The sequence below is a fragment of the Bombina bombina genome, chromosome 1, assembly GCF_027579735.1.
Source record: "Bombina bombina isolate aBomBom1 chromosome 1, aBomBom1.pri, whole genome shotgun sequence".
In the NCBI taxonomy this organism is placed as follows: Eukaryota; Metazoa; Chordata; class Amphibia; order Anura; family Bombinatoridae; genus Bombina; species Bombina bombina.
Window position 1 is genome coordinate 94174073 of NC_069499.1, and position 18558 is coordinate 94192630.

General features: G+C 37.7%; 1 protein-coding gene across 1 annotated transcript in view; it reads left to right on the top strand.

Moving 5' to 3' along the window:
* Positions 1 to 18558, top strand: part of ASB2 (ankyrin repeat and SOCS box containing 2) — a 101889-nt gene that overhangs the window by 68071 nt on the left and 15260 nt on the right. Inside the window, exons 4-6 of the mRNA XM_053697522.1 lie at positions 10849 to 11015; positions 12783 to 12938; positions 17186 to 17431. Of these exons, the coding sequence (XP_053553497.1) occupies positions 10849 to 11015; positions 12783 to 12938; positions 17186 to 17431 (569 nt within the window). The remainder of the gene's footprint in view (positions 1 to 10848; positions 11016 to 12782; positions 12939 to 17185; positions 17432 to 18558) is intronic.

An 18558-nucleotide genomic window follows, 5' to 3' on the forward strand; every position in this document is an offset into this window, starting at 1 on the left:
TCGCAAACATCCACAGTAAACCTCTTATCGCTTGTTTGTAGCTGAAAGGGCTCCACTCATAATCTGGGCCAGAGGAAGAGGTTTTAAGGGCTTTATGAAAAATAAAAGTAAATAAGTCTGTGGTCCATATAATAATCATCCAAGGGTTCTAAGAGAGCTTCGATCTGTGATGGCATTGGCTACTCTATTAGCTGATTTATTTAATCATTTACCTTTAACAAGAGTTGTCCAGAAGACTGGAAAATTGCTAATGTAGTCCTTATGCATAAACAAGGGTAGTAGGGAAGATTCTGCTAACTATAGGCCAGTCAGTTTGACCTCGAATGTAGGGAAACTAATGGAAACTCTTTTAAAGGACCACTAAACACAGTAGAATTGCATAGTCAATAAATGCATAATAAAAAGACAGTGCAAACACATTTAGTTTTAATTTCAAATGAGTAGATTTTTTTCCGACAAATGTCAGTTACATTTTCCTTCCTAATGTATCATGTGACAGCTATCAGCGAATCACAAAATGCATATACTTTTATCCTGTGAATCTTGCACATGCTCAGTAGGAGCTGGTGCCTCAAAATGTGTGCATATAAAAAGATTGTGCACATTTAGATAATCAAAGTGAATTTGAAAGTTGTTTAAAATTGTGTGCTTTATCTGAATCATGAAAGTTTAATTTTGACTGTCCCTTTAAAGGAAAGACAGCTTGGTTTCACTGCTGGAAGATCATGTCAGACTAACTTAATTGATTTCTTTGACCATGTAATTAATAAATGTAATAAAGTTAAAGCAGAAAACATTTTCCACAAAAAACAAATGCCAAAACAAGGGGTCAGAATCTTAAATTGGAGGGTAGCAGATTCATGAGAAATGCAAGGAAGCATTTTTTTTATAGAAAGGGTGATAGATTCATGGAATAAAAAGGAGGGGGGGGGTCCATGGTAGACCAGGGTGGTGCAGGTGTGCAGTAGTTATTGTTTGGCTGTTCCAGGTTGTAGTTTAAGCTGTTCAATGCAGACCTCCAAATTATCCATATTTGAGAGGGACAGTCCCTAATTCTGAGCTCTGTCCCACTGTCCATCTGAGGTAGTCATATGTCCCTATTTGAAGAATTGTCCTTAGCCACTATAAACAATCCAGACATGCCCACAAAATGCTCAGACACACTCACAAACTGCCCAGACATGCCCAGGACCTGCCCACAATAAATTCACTATCTCACCTCTTCTGACACTCATGACCGCTTCCCCAACTTCCTAAGTCTCTAATACCTAGCCACAATTGTTGGGGGTATGGCAATGTGTAGCCCACCAGTGTTTTCTGTGCAGGCCATGGTTAGAGGCAGGGCTGTCACTGGTTCTACCCTTAAAATGTGACATTTGTCCTGAATGAAAAGCAGCAGAAGAGACACTCCCAATCCACGACAATCCCAATATATCCTGGAGGGTTGGAAGCTCAGCTTTGTCAAACCAGGACATTTATAGGGAAGAGAGATAGGTAGGAGGGATAGCAGGCAGAGCTGCCAAACCTTGGACAATCCCGTTAAATGCAGGACAGGAGTTCTGAGTTCGCAACCTGGGACATTTGCAAGTGGAGAATACACATGCACGTGGTGCGCTACGCCGCTACATAAGTGTCAGGTTGCATGCACTTGAAACGTTAGCAATGAAGCTGAGACAGCATAAAAATAAGCATTTATTGTAAACTTTTGCCAACTGGCCATATTTGCCTAGGTCAGTCCTAGGTTATGGCCTCCTGTCCCATGATATATTTGCCCCATGGGTCTATCTCCCATTTAAAAGATCTGTTATGAGCTGTGGACTTAGCATGGATATCTGTGACTGTGTAAATCACCACGTATATAATAGTATCTGACTCTTTTACAGCTTAGTTTAATAATACAGTATTTAATATTTTTTACATATTGGCCTAGATTACAAAAGGAATACAAAAATATTAGCACTATTGCAGATTACATTGCTTGAGCGCAGTCAATTACAAGTTCAAAGTTATAATTTTATGCTTGCTTGATAGAGGCCAATTTATCAAATGTCTGTCGGACCTGATCCGACAGTGCGGCTCAGGTCCGACAGACATCGCTGAATGCGGAGAGCAATACGCTCTCCGTATTCAGCATTGCACCAGCCACTCTTGTGAGCTGCTGGTGCAACGCCGCCCCCTGCAGACTCGCGGCCAATCAGCCACCAGCAGGGGATGTCAATAAACCCGATCATACTCGATCGGGTTGAATTCCGGCGATGTGTTTCCGCCTGCTCAGAGCAGGCGGACAGGGTTATGGAGCAGCGGTCTTTAGACCGCTGCTTCTGCAAGCCTGTAGGCTCGCCAGAAACACAGGGCCTCAAGTTCCATTCGGAGCTGGATAGATAGGCCCCATAGTCTAGGAAGCGCTAACATCTGCATGATAATGGGGAGGTGCGCTTAATCCCGCTGATAATAGATTTCTTTTTCCTTCCACTTGATTGTGCGTTACTCTTATCACGAGACTGAGCACAAGATAACGCACTCTGCGCTATAGACTGCACTCTACTTGTTATCTAGCTCATTATCTGCAATTAGCATCACTTGTTTTGGGGTGGAGCTATGGACGTTTGTGGGCATTTAATTCATTCTATAAACTGTTTATTTGTTTGTTCTGCTGCAAAGTGTCCCTAGAATTATTATTATTTTTAATGTTGGCGGCTATGTAAGATAAATAAATTGCTCACCTCCTTGAAAACAGACACTACTAAGAAGTAAAAATAAAATATGTTGATGCAAGTAAATAAAGGAATCCCAGGCTTGCTGGCTCACACTGTGCATCGGAAGGATTGAAAATAAAATTACAAAACAAAATTACGTGTCCAAGATAAACTTTAAAGGACATAGGCTTGAATATGGTCCTATCTCCTCCCATATCAGAAAATGTCTATGAAAATGTCTATAATAAAAGCCTGTGTGGATTAAAGGGTTAAAACAAATTCAATTGTTTATTCCCCATACAGAATATAACTAGTTGACTTTAAAAATCAAGGTGAAAGGTCCTGGATGTGGCATGTGTTTCTGACATTACATTTTTTTAAGTATCAGAATAACTGGTTCTCAGTGTTTGATACACCCTGGAATGTAAATATTTTTCTTACAGGGAAAATGTTAAAATAATACATCGTTGCTAAAAATATGGCAGCTTCGTTCTAATTCTATTAAATAATGTCTCATTTCACTATGGCTATTCTTTCTATTTATTTCACCCTTTCAGATATGTTAAAGGATTTTTTACTTTTTATTACTTATTGCGACTCGCGCTAACAATAGAGTGCCACTTGTAATATAGCTCTATAAGTGGAAAGTGAAAGCTTAGTGCTGAATTGAAAGCCTAGGGCACGCTAACATAAGGAGGTCCGATAGCTGGCTAAATTCCTTATATGATAAACTACTTTGGGGAAATCTAAAAAAAACTTAGATCCTGGCTTTTGCTTGAGTTTCTCTGACCCAAAGATGCGCTAAGTCAAAGGTGCATTAAAAAGTAGAACAAGGTGTTGGACTGGGAAGTGCTCAAAGGTGTATTTTATATATATATATATATATATATATATATATATATATATATATAAAAATATATATATGTGTGGATTGGAATGTGTGTCTTTGTGTTTAACCCCTAAGTGGCAGGCGACAGGGCTACATCCTGTGGACAGGACGGTCATGGAGCGAGCCTTGTGCGCATGCGTAGCACATTTATTCAAGACCGCTCTGCTCCTGCCGAGGTTGTGGGGGCCTGTGGGGGCAAATAAGGGGTCCCTTAGAACAGATGAATACGCTGGAAGGCAAGGTAAGGGGGTGGGGGCTGGGGCCGGCTACAGATCTTGTCTCTCTCAGTAAGTTTTTAAAGATGCAAAAATGTTACAAGAGGATAAACTCAAGATAATTTTTTAAAGAGAAGAAATATATTTAAAGGAAATACAAATCACAGCGGTTTTATAATTTCTGCTTTATTTGTATTAAAACTTTTCACACGTTCTGTCAGTAATATGTAAAGATCTATATAGTCCAGCAAACAAATAGTAACAAAATTACTAATTAAGGGCTAGATTACAAGTGGAGCGCTATTTTAACGTGTGCCGTTAAAGGGGCAAATTTCCCCTTTTTTACGGGTGCATGTTAAATAACCAGCCATTACAAGTGGTTGGTTAATGCTCCAGCAACATTACGGGAGCACTTTGCGCAATTAACCAGAGGTCAGACCTCTAGTTAATTAAAAAATGTGCCCCAATATACCCCCAAATTGGACAATTCCTTTCTTAAAATAAAAAAAAGCATCTTTATTTTTTTTTTTTAAAGTAAGAGCACAAAGCAGTTATAAAGGGTTAAAGTGAGGGAATGTGGGGTGTTAGAAAAATTGAAGTCTATGGGGACTGTGTTTTTACTTTAAATACATGTAGACGCTTATCTATATACACATATAAACACATAAATATATATGTATTTATTGATATACATATATAGTTTTTATTTGCTGCCCAACGCTGTACGACTTATCTCCTGCGCTAGGTTCTTTGCCGTGTCTCACGGCATGAGAACAAGGCTCCCATTGGAGCCTATGGAAGTGCTCTCTCATGAGGTCGCATTTGCATTGCGCTTAACTTGTAATACGAGCACACATTTGAGTGCGCTGGTTTTACTAAGTGGAGTGCAAATATCCTGCTTGTGAAAGCGAAATTTTGTGCTCCACTCGTAATCTAGCCCTAAACACAAACAGGCACGAAGAACACATAAAAATATCTATAGATATTAATAAAAAAACTAAATTTCCTGTAAAATCCGGGTAGATATAAATGCTGCTATATTTTTTGGCAGTAAAACCAAATTTAACTGATTCTATGGGATGCTGCTTCCGACCCACTCCGCTTCAGTTCCGCTTGAAGCGGAAGTTAAGAAGCAGCGGTTATAAGACCGCTGCTCCTTAACTCGTCCACCACCTCTGAGGTGGCGGACAGCAATCAGCCTGATCGAATACAATCTGGTTGATTGACACCCCCTGCTAGGGCGCAGTATTGCACCAGCAGTTCATCAGCAGTTCACAAGAACTACTGGTGCAATGATAAATGCCGACAGTGTATGCTGTCGGCATTTATTGATTTGCGACGGACATGATTTTCTAAAGCGGATCATGTCTGTCCGCACCATGATAAATTTACCCCTATGGATGTAACTGGCTATGAAAATTAGCAATTTAAATTCAATAATTCTTCTGCAAACCATTTATTTGTATAAATTATCAAGTCTTTCCTCCAAGTGTTCTATATTAAATCACCTGGAAGATAAATAATGAAATCTAATTACAGTGAATGGCTGATTGTAGTTAGAAAATTGTGAAAGCAAAATCAATAAATAAATAAAATATTAAATTTACTTTGGGATGTGGAGACTTGGAATTATTTTTTTAATTTTCTAGTCATTCTCTATTTGCAAATTCAATGAACTGATATTATTGTGAGTTATATGATGGTTTTCTTTTAAAGGGACATGTTATTCAAATCCTGAATTACCTGAAAGTGATACAGCGTGTCTGTAATAAAAAGCTGACTATAGAAGAGAAAATTCAAGCATCCAATCCAGATGTCTTACCTGGAACTAGCAAGGGAGCAAGCACCTGGTGTGTGCAGGCACAGTCACTCTCCTTTCCAAGATCATGGTGAAATCCCACAAGATTATAGCAAAATCCCACGGGATCACAGTCAAATAAAGTGTGAACTCAGCAATTATGATGCTGATTGGCTGCTTGTATTTTTATTACTGATTGTAAAAAGGCAGCTGAATAGTAGCTTTTGAGTAACAGTCTAGTTCTTCAAACTTTTTTCCCCAAGACCCAGTGCAATGACACCACATTCCTTTGCGACCCTATTTTTATGCTTGGTCTGAAAATTTCTGAAGTAATATACAATATAGCTGCAATTTTTGGCAAAGTGACTAAACTGTGTGCGCACTTTATTCCTGATTGTTTTCAAACTAGAAAGTGTTGGAAATGTTAATAACACACACTCTCTCTCATACAACAAACACACATAGACACCACACTCCCATTCAGCACACACATACACTGTCATATAACACACACACACCACAAACCGGACAGATAGCTCAGAGGCCGGACAGATAGCTCAGAGGCCGGACAGATAACTCAGCATGTGGCTGAGCTCTATAAAGCAACTCAAGGGTTGCAGGTTCGATCCCCGGCGAGGTCCACTCAGTCTTTCATCCTTCCGAGGTCAATAAAATGAGCAGCGCCTTGATACCCTTATGGGTATTTAGCTTTACAAGTATACAACACATTCACAACAATACACACAACACACTCCTATACAACACAAAACACGCACAACATACACTGTCATACAACACACATTCACACCACATTCCCATACAACACACATATACCACATACACTGTCATATAACACATCACACACTCTCATACAAAACACACACCACACACACTCTCATACAATACACAACCACCAGCACTCTCATGCAATACACACATACCCACCACTCTCCCATACACACACCACACACATTCTAATACAACACACATACATCACACTTTCATATATCGCACATACCTAGGCTGACCATATTGCCGCTTTAAGAAGGAACACATATGAAAAATACATATGTGAGGGTTCTTATACAAAACCATTTCTTAAAACAGCCCTGACATATGTATTTTTCATATGTGTCCCTTTTTAAAGCGGCAATATGGTCAGCCTACACATACCCCACACACATTGTCATACAACACATACACACCGCACTCCCATACAACACACACACAACAAACACTTTCCTACAACACACACACAACAAACACTTTCCTACAACACACACAAGTCGTGACCCAGTAAACATGGTGTTGCGACCCAGTAATGGGTCCCGGCCCATGGTTTGAAGAACCCTGGTCTAGGGAGTGATAGTTATAGAGCAGCTACTCTGGTCAATTTTTCTTGGTATTAAATAAAGAAAAACAATGGTATACATAATAAAACTTTCTTCTTTCTCACATTTATATCAAGGAGGAGACTCAGTAGAGTAGCATCTAATTTAAAGGACCATTATTAATACAGTAGAATTGCAATATCGATAATATAAAGGCAAAGCAATAGCACTTACTTTGAATTTCAAATGAGTAGTGAATTTATGTTCTCACAAATTTGAATGATAATTCAATTTTCATTGGGCAGGCATCAGCCAATCACAAAATTCATATACATATATACTGTGCACTCTTGTGCATGCTCTGTAGGAGTCGGTGTCTCAGAAAATGTTTGTACATAAAAGTTAATGGCTTTTTTTAATGGTATTCTTTATTTAATTCATGAAACTTTAATTTGACCTTAGTGTCCCTTTTAATACACCTAAAAACATTTTAATTTGACCTTAGTGTCCCCGTTTATACACCTAAAAAGATTTAGCCGATTTTCAACCAGACCAATGATACTGCTGTTAGGAAAGGACTCGCTAAGGATCATTAATGGTTATCACCAATTGCTTTTTTCATTATTGTTTATTAGTAATTGTTATTACAGTGTTCATTTAACTGTTTTAATTATGTCCTATACATATGGCGACATAAAAGTACAGAGTTTGCAGTTGTCTTGCTGTTTGCAGGACGGTCCTATTTTGAGAAACGTAGAGCAAACTACTCAAGGTTGCTTAGCTCCATCAACCCAGGCTGAGCCCAGGGGCTGCATTGACCCAACCTCTTAGAAGACCAAGTCTACCCCCCCTCCCCACTTAGTCAGCCATTTCTTGCCCCTAAACATGGTCCTGACAGCAGAATAGAAACAGAAGGTCCACCTATTGTGAGATGTTGGTGCACAGTTTATACAGTATAGTGATGATATAGGCTGAGATAGTGATAGAACCTTTGCAAAAGTCCAAAAGAATATACCTCATGTATATTAATTACAAATCTATTTTCATGTTAGAATACATCAGATCATGCCTGAAGCCTCTAAATCTAGCCAATATGAATAATAACTTTGTTCTGTTTTACAAATTCATTAGCGTCTAGTCATTTAGATCATGATACAGTCTAGCTTTGTTTATGGATATCTTTAGTACGTAAAGGGTGCCATTATAATATAAATATTAAATATTCTAGTTGATTAGAGTATGTCATTTTAAGACTAGTGACCTTGCACCTCTATTTGTTAAACCCCTGCAAAGGGGTTAAACACATGGTAGAAGTACTGCTCTGGAAGAGCAGTGCTCGGACTAACGCTGATCCAATCAGCAGTGCTAGTTACATAGTAGGGTTGTGCAACTAGTGCTACCGATTGGGTCAGCCGCAGTTTCCACTTTACCAGCTTTACTTTTACTATGTGCTTAACCACTTTATTATGCTGTGAATGCAGCAGTTTCCGTGCGAGCTTTGAGGCTCGCCGGAAACATAAGTTAAGAAGCAGTGGTCTTAATATACGATTGGGTTGATTGACACCCCCTGCTAGCAGCCGTTTGGCCACGAATGCGCAGGTGGGGTGGCATTGCACAAGCATTTCACTAGAAATGCTTGTGCAATGATAAATGCCGACAGCATATGCTGTCGGCATTTATCGATGTGTGGCAAACATGATCCGCTACAGTGGATCATGTCCACTTGCACTATGATAAATAGGCCCCCATAGAGTTTACTATAATTGCCCTTTAAATCAGGGTCTGGACCTTTAGCTGCCTTATCATTTAAATGATGAAGGTTACACAAGTATTTGGAAAGGAGCACCTCCTTCAAAAGAGGGTGGCTTGAGTGCGGGGTAGAGGCGTAAACCCTATAAGAAAGTGCAGGAAGTGTACTGCAATGTTTTAAAGATGTGCAATTTATAGTGTGCTAGTTGTGTATATCAATGTAAGCTGTATCATAAAAATGAGATACAGTGGATCAGAAATGTGATAAAAAAAAACTGTAACATTTTGAGTTACAGTTTAAGTAACAAATCTCTCCTTGTGAAAAAAATCGCATAAAGTTACATAAAAAAAGGGGTTAAAAAATTGCAATGAAGGATACTATTACAAATGAGTACAAGTGAATGACAACATTAAATTAAGAGATAGGAATAATAACGAAGTCTTGATAAAGTCCCCCCCAGGCCGAAACACGTTGACAGATCCCCATTTGACATAGCAGCCTGAGATACACGGTGAGCACACTTCCTATATGAGCCCTGTTTTAGCAGCAGCTTTTTGGTGCACCTGTATTTTTTTCTTTTTCCTTTAGGCATCCGGACTCTGCAGCCTCTGACCTCACATTACTGATTAAACTTTGCTCCTGGATAACCTGCAACCACTTCAGCCGGATTCATACAGCTTGGACTTTCTTTTTTTCTCTTTCCCCTTCTTTTAATTTTTTCATATTTGGACTATTTTTAATTAATTTTTTAATTTATCATTATATGTATTTTATTTTTTTATTTTTTTGAGCTGTTAATACGTTCCTATTGTTGCAGCAATTACCAGCTCTAATATGTGCAAACTTAACACTGTTTTAATATGTTTTAATATGTTTTTATGAGATACATTATACTCATTTTTAAAATAGTATTACTAGGTAATACTTAACAGTAAGCCTTGCTACCTGAGCTTATTGAATATCACCTGTAACACATAAACCACGTGTATCCGGTACTAGATATGATTTAAAGTTACACTCCAACACCTATGTGAAACCACTTTAAGCACTTTATACAACTTAGTTATTATTCCTATCTCCTAATTTAACGTTCTCATTCACTTGTACTGATTTGTAATAGTATCCTTGATTGCAACTTGTTAACCCCTTTCTTTATGTAACTTTATGTGATTTTTTCAGAGAGATTTGTTACTTAAACTGTAACTCAAAATGTTACAGTTTTTTTATCACATTTCTGATCCACTGTATCTCATTTTTATGATACAGCTTAAGTTGATATACACAACTAGCACACTATAAATTGCACATCTTTAAAACATTGCAGCACACAAATTGCACATTTTTAAAAACATTGCAGCACACTTCCTGCACTTTAAAACATTGCAGCACACTTCCTGCACGTTAAAATATTGCAGCACACTTTGTGCACTTTAAAACATTGCAGCACACTTCGTGCACTTTAAAGCATTGCAGCACACTTTGTGCACTTTAAAACATTGCAGCACACTTCCTGCACTTTAAAACATTGCAGCACACTTCCTGCACTTTAAAACATTGCAGCACACAAATTGCACATTTTTAAAAACATTGCAGCACACTTCCTGCACTTTAAAACATTGCAGCACACTTCCTGCACTTTAAAACATTGCAGTACACTTCCTGCACTTTCACTCATGCCACCCTCTTTTGAAGGAGGCGCTCCTTTCCAAATACTTGTGTATTCTTTATTAAGAACAATGCTGTCGTTTAAATTCAAGTGAGCCTGTGCGGTTTTATCACGTGGCGCAGAACACTATTATTATTATTATTATACTTTATTTATGAAGCACCATCATATTCCGCAGCGCTGTCCATGGATACAGTTCATTTAAATAAAACAGTAATATAAAACTTCTAAGACTAAGAGACAGGACAGAATTTACAAACACAAACACTATACTTTTTTTTCTCATTTAAATGATGAAGTTACATGAAAACACTGCAATATTCTATGATGAGAACAAAGCTACAGATATTCCAGTTTAAAAGTGAATTTGTTTTCCACCAGTGCCCAAGATCTCTTCAAAGCTCTGATAGGAAGAAAAATGGTTTATTTTTTTATTTTTATTTTGTTTATACCTTACTAAAGAACAAGAATTCCCAATGTATCTTTCTCTCTACACTTTACAGTGACAGGTCCCCTGTTGCACTGGCAATCATAAATACAGATGAGGAGTCCATTACCAATTTGATCAAGGCTGGAAACAATTTAAGTGAACCTGACAAGGATGGATGGCTACCACTGCATGAGGCTGCATATTATGGCGGTTTGACATGTTTAAAGATTTTATTGAAAGGTTTGTAACATTTATTTTATTATCTATAGAGGGAGAAAGAAAGGAAGTGTGAGCCAGTGACAAACCCAGATTAAAATTAAGGGCTAGAGATGCCAAAGCCATAAATGTCTGCTATTTCTGAACAAAGGGGATCCCAGAGAAGTATTTACAACCATTTGTGCCATAATTGCACAAGCTGCTTGTAAATAATTTCAGTGAGAAACCTAAACATGTGAAACATTTTACGTTTTTTAAATTTGATCGCATTTGGCGGTGAAATGGTGGCATGAAATATACCAAGATGGGCCTAGATCAATACTTGGGGTTGTCTACTACACTACACTAAAGCTAAAATTAACCCTAGAAACTCCCTACATGCTCCCTAATTAACCCCTTCACTGCTGGGCATAAAACACGTGTGGTGCGCAGTGGCATTTAGTGGCCTTCTAATTACCAAGCAATGACAAGGCCATATAAGTCTGCTATTTCTGAACAAATGGGATCCCAAAGAAGCATTTACAACCATTTATGCCATAATTGCACAAGTTGTTTGTAAATAATTTCAGTGAGAAACCTAAAGTTTGTAGAAAAAATTTGTGAAAAAGTGAACGATTTTATTTATTTGATCGCATTTGGCGGTGAAATGATGGCATGAAATATAGCAAAATGGTATGTAGATGGGATGTATTCTAAAAAAAAATATATATATGTCAAGGGATATTCAGGGATTACTGGAAGATATCAGTGTTCCAATGTAACTAGCGCTATTTTGAAAAAAAGTGGTTTGGAAATAGCAAAGTTCTACTTGTATTTATTGCCCTCTAACTTGGAAAAAAAGGAAAGAACAAGTAAACATTTGGTATTTCAAAACTCAGGACAAAATTTAGAAACTATTTAGCATGGTTCTTTAGAAAGTCCATTTAATGGCGAGGAAAACGGTATATAATATGTGTGGGTACAGTAAATGAGTAAGAGGAAAATTACAGCTAAACACAAACACCGCAAAAATGTAAAAATAGCCTTGGGCACAAACGGACAGAAAATGGAAAAGTGATGTGGTCGTTAAGGGGTTAATGAAATAATTTGGCTTTCAGTGTTGAGATTAAGTGCTGCAAAAAATAGCACTAAACAATTTTACATTTTTAGAGACCAGACATACATTTTTAATGCTCGAAAATATGCATAACAAAAACATATAAAAAATATATTAGTGTTTCACGTATATTTATACATACTTTATACTTAGATTTATACATATTAAAATAAAGGTTTATTACTAGAAACAATGGGTTTTAACAGTGATTTAAAGGGATATGATTTATGACAAGGTGCTAGATTGAGAAGGGCTCAAAATCAGTTGCGGCCCTACTCAACAGAGGGCCCTGGTGCTAATTTTTTTTGGGCCCCTAAAGGTAACTCAGTAGTAAGTAATAGGAATAATTTACATGCTGTCCTGTATAATTATGAGGAGGACAGAAAGACAGATAGATTGATAGATTGATAGATAAATAGATGATTGATAGATGATTGATAGATGGATAGATAGATAGATGATTGACAGATAGATGATTGATAGATTGATAGATGGATAGATAGATAGATGATTGATAGATTGATAGATGGATAGATTAATAAATAAAAAGCTTCCATGCATTATGAATGTACACATATGCAAATATTTCTTTCATAAAAAATGGTCCTTACTTTTTGTAAGTTTTTTTATTATACCAACATCATTTAAAATAATTCTAAATAAACTTTTCCTACATTTATTGTTCTTATTTTTAGCGTATCCTGCGAGCATCGACCAGCGCACCCTACAAGAGGAGACGGCTCTATACATGGCCACAGTTAGGGGAAACTTGGAGTGTTTACAGTTCCTGCTGCAGTCGGGCGCAGAACCTGACATTGCCAATAAAGCAAGAGAGACTCCGCTATACAAAGGTAATGCTAATAATAAAAATACTAATAATCATAATAATGAAATAATCTAATAAATAAAAAAACATTAATGTAAAGACTGTGTACCCCTCCCTCCTGAACATAATACATCACTTAAAATATATTTAGTGGTGTTTATGAATTCCTATTCTCTATACTTAAAAAATATACTGTATAGCTATTTCTCATAACTGTCTGTGAGGTGGTTGCATTTTAAAGAAGTTAACCAACACATTTAGGGCCATTTTACAAGTGGAGCAGTATTTAAAATTCCCGCACTAACTCTGCTAGAAGTAAGGTTTTTGCGTGCGTCAGGTAGTGCTCGCATTACAAGTTAAAAGTTTTCACTCGCGCACTAACCTGATGCGCACAAAAAGCCGAACTTACAATATTGCAATCCCGTTAACGTATTCGCCCATAGAAGTCAATGGAGCATAAAAGTAGAAAAAAAAATGAACACCCTACTCGCACGCCTAACGAGATTGCATATTCTCAAGTGCACTAACCCGACATGAAAACGCCCGCAATAAACCTCTTTTTGCTTGTGTGTAACTGTTAGCGCACCACTAGTAATCTGGCTCTTAGTTGGAGTAGGTACTAAAGATGCTGACACTTTACTTTCAGTAGGGCAGGAGAGCTACTGGACTAAGTGTGGCAGGAAGTATTCTACAAATCTACACTAATTAGTCACCAATGCAGATAACATTTTACCCTTAAAGACACAATAGCCTGCAAGCACTGAGTGGGGTATCAAGGCTTGTGGCATTCAGGCTGAAAGGGGCATCAAAGGTGATGACATAGTATAAGGGCAACAAGCCAGCTGAAAACAATTACAAATGTTGGTGAGAGTAATTATTAAATGGCACAAGTCCCCAGTTATCTGTACTCAGTGAGTTTTGCCCTCAAAGGTTGCTTGAATCAAAGGCCACTGTGACGTCTGATGCGGAAATGTATTCTGCGCATGCACACAGCAGAATAGCTTTGTTCCAAATTTCCATGAGTTGCTTAAGTCGACCGAACACCGGCAGTGAGTGATGGAGAAACTGACAGACAAAAAGACTCATATGACAGCCATAAACAATAAAACACGCCTGTCAGCAAACAAAAACAAAAACAATTTATAGGGGCCGATTGTTTAAAGTGCGGACGGACATGATATGATGTAGCGTATCATGTACGCCGCACATTCATAAATGTTCTTGTGAACTGCTTGTGCAATGCCGCCCCCTGCAGATTTGCGTCCGCTAGCAGGGGGTGTCAATCAGCCCGATCGTATAGGATCAGGTGGATTTCTGTCCGCAGCCTCAGAGCAGGCGGAACAAGTTATGGAGCAGCGGTCATTCGGAGCTTGATAATTCAGCCCCATAGTGTGTATTAGACTGTAGGTAAAGTGATAGCACAGAACGCTTTGTCTTTCCATATATAGGCCTATTTGGGACTTTTTTTTACTTAAAGGAACAGTAAACACCTTGTAATTAAAATAAATGTTATTGTTTTTATAGAATACGATATCAGCTAAATTTAGCTATTTTATTAACATTTTAGTGATTTTAGTATTGCAGAACCACATTGTGCTGAATGTTATAAAAGTAAACTTGCTGCAGATTTCTGAGCCTGAGTGCTGATAAAGTAAGGGATTTGCAGTATCAGACCTATGTAAAGGGTCAATTTATGAAGCAGCGGATGCTGTTTCCGACCCACTCCGCTTCAGGTACGCCGGAAGCGGAAGTTAAGAAGCAGCGCTGCTCTTTAACTCGTCTGCCACCCCTGAGGCGGCGGACTGCCAGAGGCGTAACTAGAAACCACAGGGCCCAGGTGCAAGAATCTAAGAAGCCCCCCCCCCCACAAAAAAAGGTGAATTTGATACATATCTTTTATTTTAACATTTAACACCGAAAAATAAAATGTGAATCAGATTACGTTTGCAAAAGGAGGTACCCTGTGCCCACAGTCTGTGAGATGGTCTGGCCCCCTATTACTGTATATAGTGACACTGTTTAACCCACCAGTACTGTATATAGTTAGTGACACAGTCTGTAATCTGCCGGTGAGATGGCTGGCCTGACCCTACCCGCTCCAGTACTATAAAGTGACCACAGAAGTCTGTGACATGGTCCAGCCCCCCATACTGTATATAGTGGTACTGTATAGGGACACTGTTTACCCCCTCCCCCCATGCTGTAGTAACAAGGTCTGTAATTTGCTGGTTCCACAAACATACACACACATACATGCATAAATACACACACACAGTCTCATACACACACATACATAAATACACACACAGTCACATACATACACACACACATACACACACACACACAGTCACATACATACATACACACATACACACACACACACATAAATACACACACAGTCACATACACACACATATACATGCATAAATACACACACAGTCACATACATGCATAAATACACACACATACACATACATACATACACACATACACACACACACAGTCACATACATACATACACACAAACACAGTCACATACACACACATAAATACACACACAGTCACATACACACATACACATGCATAAATACACACACACACACACACAAATACACACACAGTCACATATACACATACATACACACACAGTCACATACATACACACACACACACACATATACATACATACACACACACATAAATACACACACAGTCACATACATACATACACACATACATACACACGGTCACATACATACACACACAGTCACATACACACATACATACACACAGTCACATACATACACACACAGTCACATTCACACATATACATGCATAAATACACACACAGTCACATACACACATACATGCATAAATACACACACAGTCACATACATACATACACACATACATACACACAGTCACATACATACACACACAGTCACATACATACACACACAGTCACATTCACACATATACATGCATAAATACACACACAGTCACATACACACATACATGCATAAATACACACACAGTCACATACATACATACACACATACATACACACAGTCACATACATACACACACAGTCACATACACACATATACATGCATAAATACACACACACATACATAAATACACACACAGTCACATACACACATACATGCATAAATACACACACAGTCACATACATACATACACACATACATACACACAGTCACATACATACACACACAGTCACATACACACATATACATGCATAAATACACACACACATACATAAATACACACACAGTCACATACACACATACATGCATAAATACACACACAGTTACATACATATATACATACACATAAACACCAATGGGTAAAACGGAAACACTAACCCCTGTAGTCAGAGACACTAGTGAAGCATCATGTCACACTCACATGATATCAGTGCAGGCAGTGGCAGGTCAATGTTTTTTATTGGGAAAAGTTATAATTTTTTTTTTAAGTTGGGCCCCCACCCTCGTGGGTCTGTCGCAGTTACGACCTCTGCACCCCCTGTAGTTCCAATGCTTGTGCAATGGAAAATGCCGACAGTGTATGCTGTTGGCATTTATAGATGTGCGGCGGACATGAACCACTACAGTGGATCATGTCCTCTCGCACTACAATAAATAGGCCCCTATGTGTGATTTTATTTTACTGATCAATAGTGTGATTTGGAAAATAGTTTGTAACTTTGGCTCATAGTGTTAATTGAAAGCTAATTTTTAAGGGAATGTCTACTTGAATTGTTTTATTGTTTTAAAATAGATATTCCTTTTATTATCGATTTGCATAAGCAACACAGTTATACTAATATACTTGTTACTTCTGTGATTACCTTGTATCTAAGCCTCTGCAGACTGCCCCCTTATTTTATGCTGACTCATAAATAACTCCACGGGAGTGAGCACAATGCTATCTATATGACATACATGAACTAGCACTGTCTGACTGTGAAACACTGTCAAAATGCAAAGAGATAAGAGGCAGCCTTCAATGGCATAGAAATCAGTTTATGAGCCTACCTAGGTTTACCTTTTAACAATGAATAGCAAGAGAACAAAGCACATTTTGATAAAAGTAAATTGGAAAGTTGTTTAAAATTGCACGCCCTATCTGAATCATGAAAGTTTTATTTTGACTTGAATGTGCCTTTAACCTTAGGCTGATTTTCTTTTTTTTTCTTTTTTTTAATTTCCTTCTGAATTATTATTTTTTTTTCTTTTCTCTCAAACACAGCCAGTGAACGGAAAAACGCAGCAGCAGCAAAGTTACTGGTTGATTACCGAGCTGATGTTAATCACCGCTGCAACCGTGGGTGGACAGCTTTGCATGAGTCTGTATCAAGGAATGATCTTGATATAATTGATATTCTGGTGAAAGGAGGAGCAAAGATTGAAGCAAAGAACTGCTATGATATTACGCCTCTGTTTGTAGCGTCGCAGAGCGGTCAGCTTGACGCTTTGCGGTACCTTGTTAAATGTGGTAAGTTAATTACTAAATAGCTACAGTAGACTGCAGATATCAGATATAAACATTATAGGGGCATGGTAGTTAACGGGACCTGAAACCCCATTTTCTTTTGTGATTTAGAAAGAGTATATCATTTTAAATGTAAATTGACTTCTTATATCCAGTTTGATTTGTTGAGGCGCGATCACAATCCTTTAGAAAATGATATGATATAGAAAATTATTTATTTACAGAAATCCCCATAGAAACTGCTGTTGATCCAACCAACAGCGCCAGTCGCATGACTAGCTGAGTCGTACGACTAATGCTGCTGATTGGGTCAATGGCAGTTTCTGCTTGGGACCCGCAGTGCTCACGACCCACACCAAATTTAATAGGGCAGTCAACTCCAAAATGTTTATTGTTTAACCCCTTAGTGACCAGACCGTTTTTCAATTTTCTTACTATTAAAGGGGCATAAAATCCAAAATTTTTCTTTCATGATTTAGGTAGAGCATACAATTTTAAACAACTTGCCAGTTTACTTCTATTATTAAATTTGCTTCATTCTCTTGGTATAATTTGTTGAAGGAGCAGCAATGCAATACTGGTTTCTAACTAAACACATGGGTGAGCCAATGACAATCGGTATATATATATATATATATATATATATATTTATATATATATATATATATATATATATATATATATATATGCAGCTACCAATCAGAAGCTAAAACATAGGTTCTTTGCTGTTACTGATCTTACCTAGATAATCCTTTCAGCAAAGGATAACAAAAGAAGGAAGCAAATGAAATATTAGAAATAAATTGGAAAGTTGTTTAAAATTGTAGTCTCTGTATAAATCATGAATGTCTAAATATGACTTTACTGTCCCTTTAAAGACCAGGGCTGTTTTTACATTTCTGCTGTGTTTGTGTTTAGCTGTAATTTTCTTCTTACTCATTTACTGTACCCACTTTCTAAAGATACCATTATTTTCATCATATCATATAATTTACTATAAATTGACCAAAATCTGTTACACGTCTATAACCACCAAAAAAATCCCATGCCAAATAGTTTCTAAATTTTATCCTGAGTTTAGAAATACCCAATGTTTATCCCCTTAACTCCTTAAAGGACTTGGAATAAAA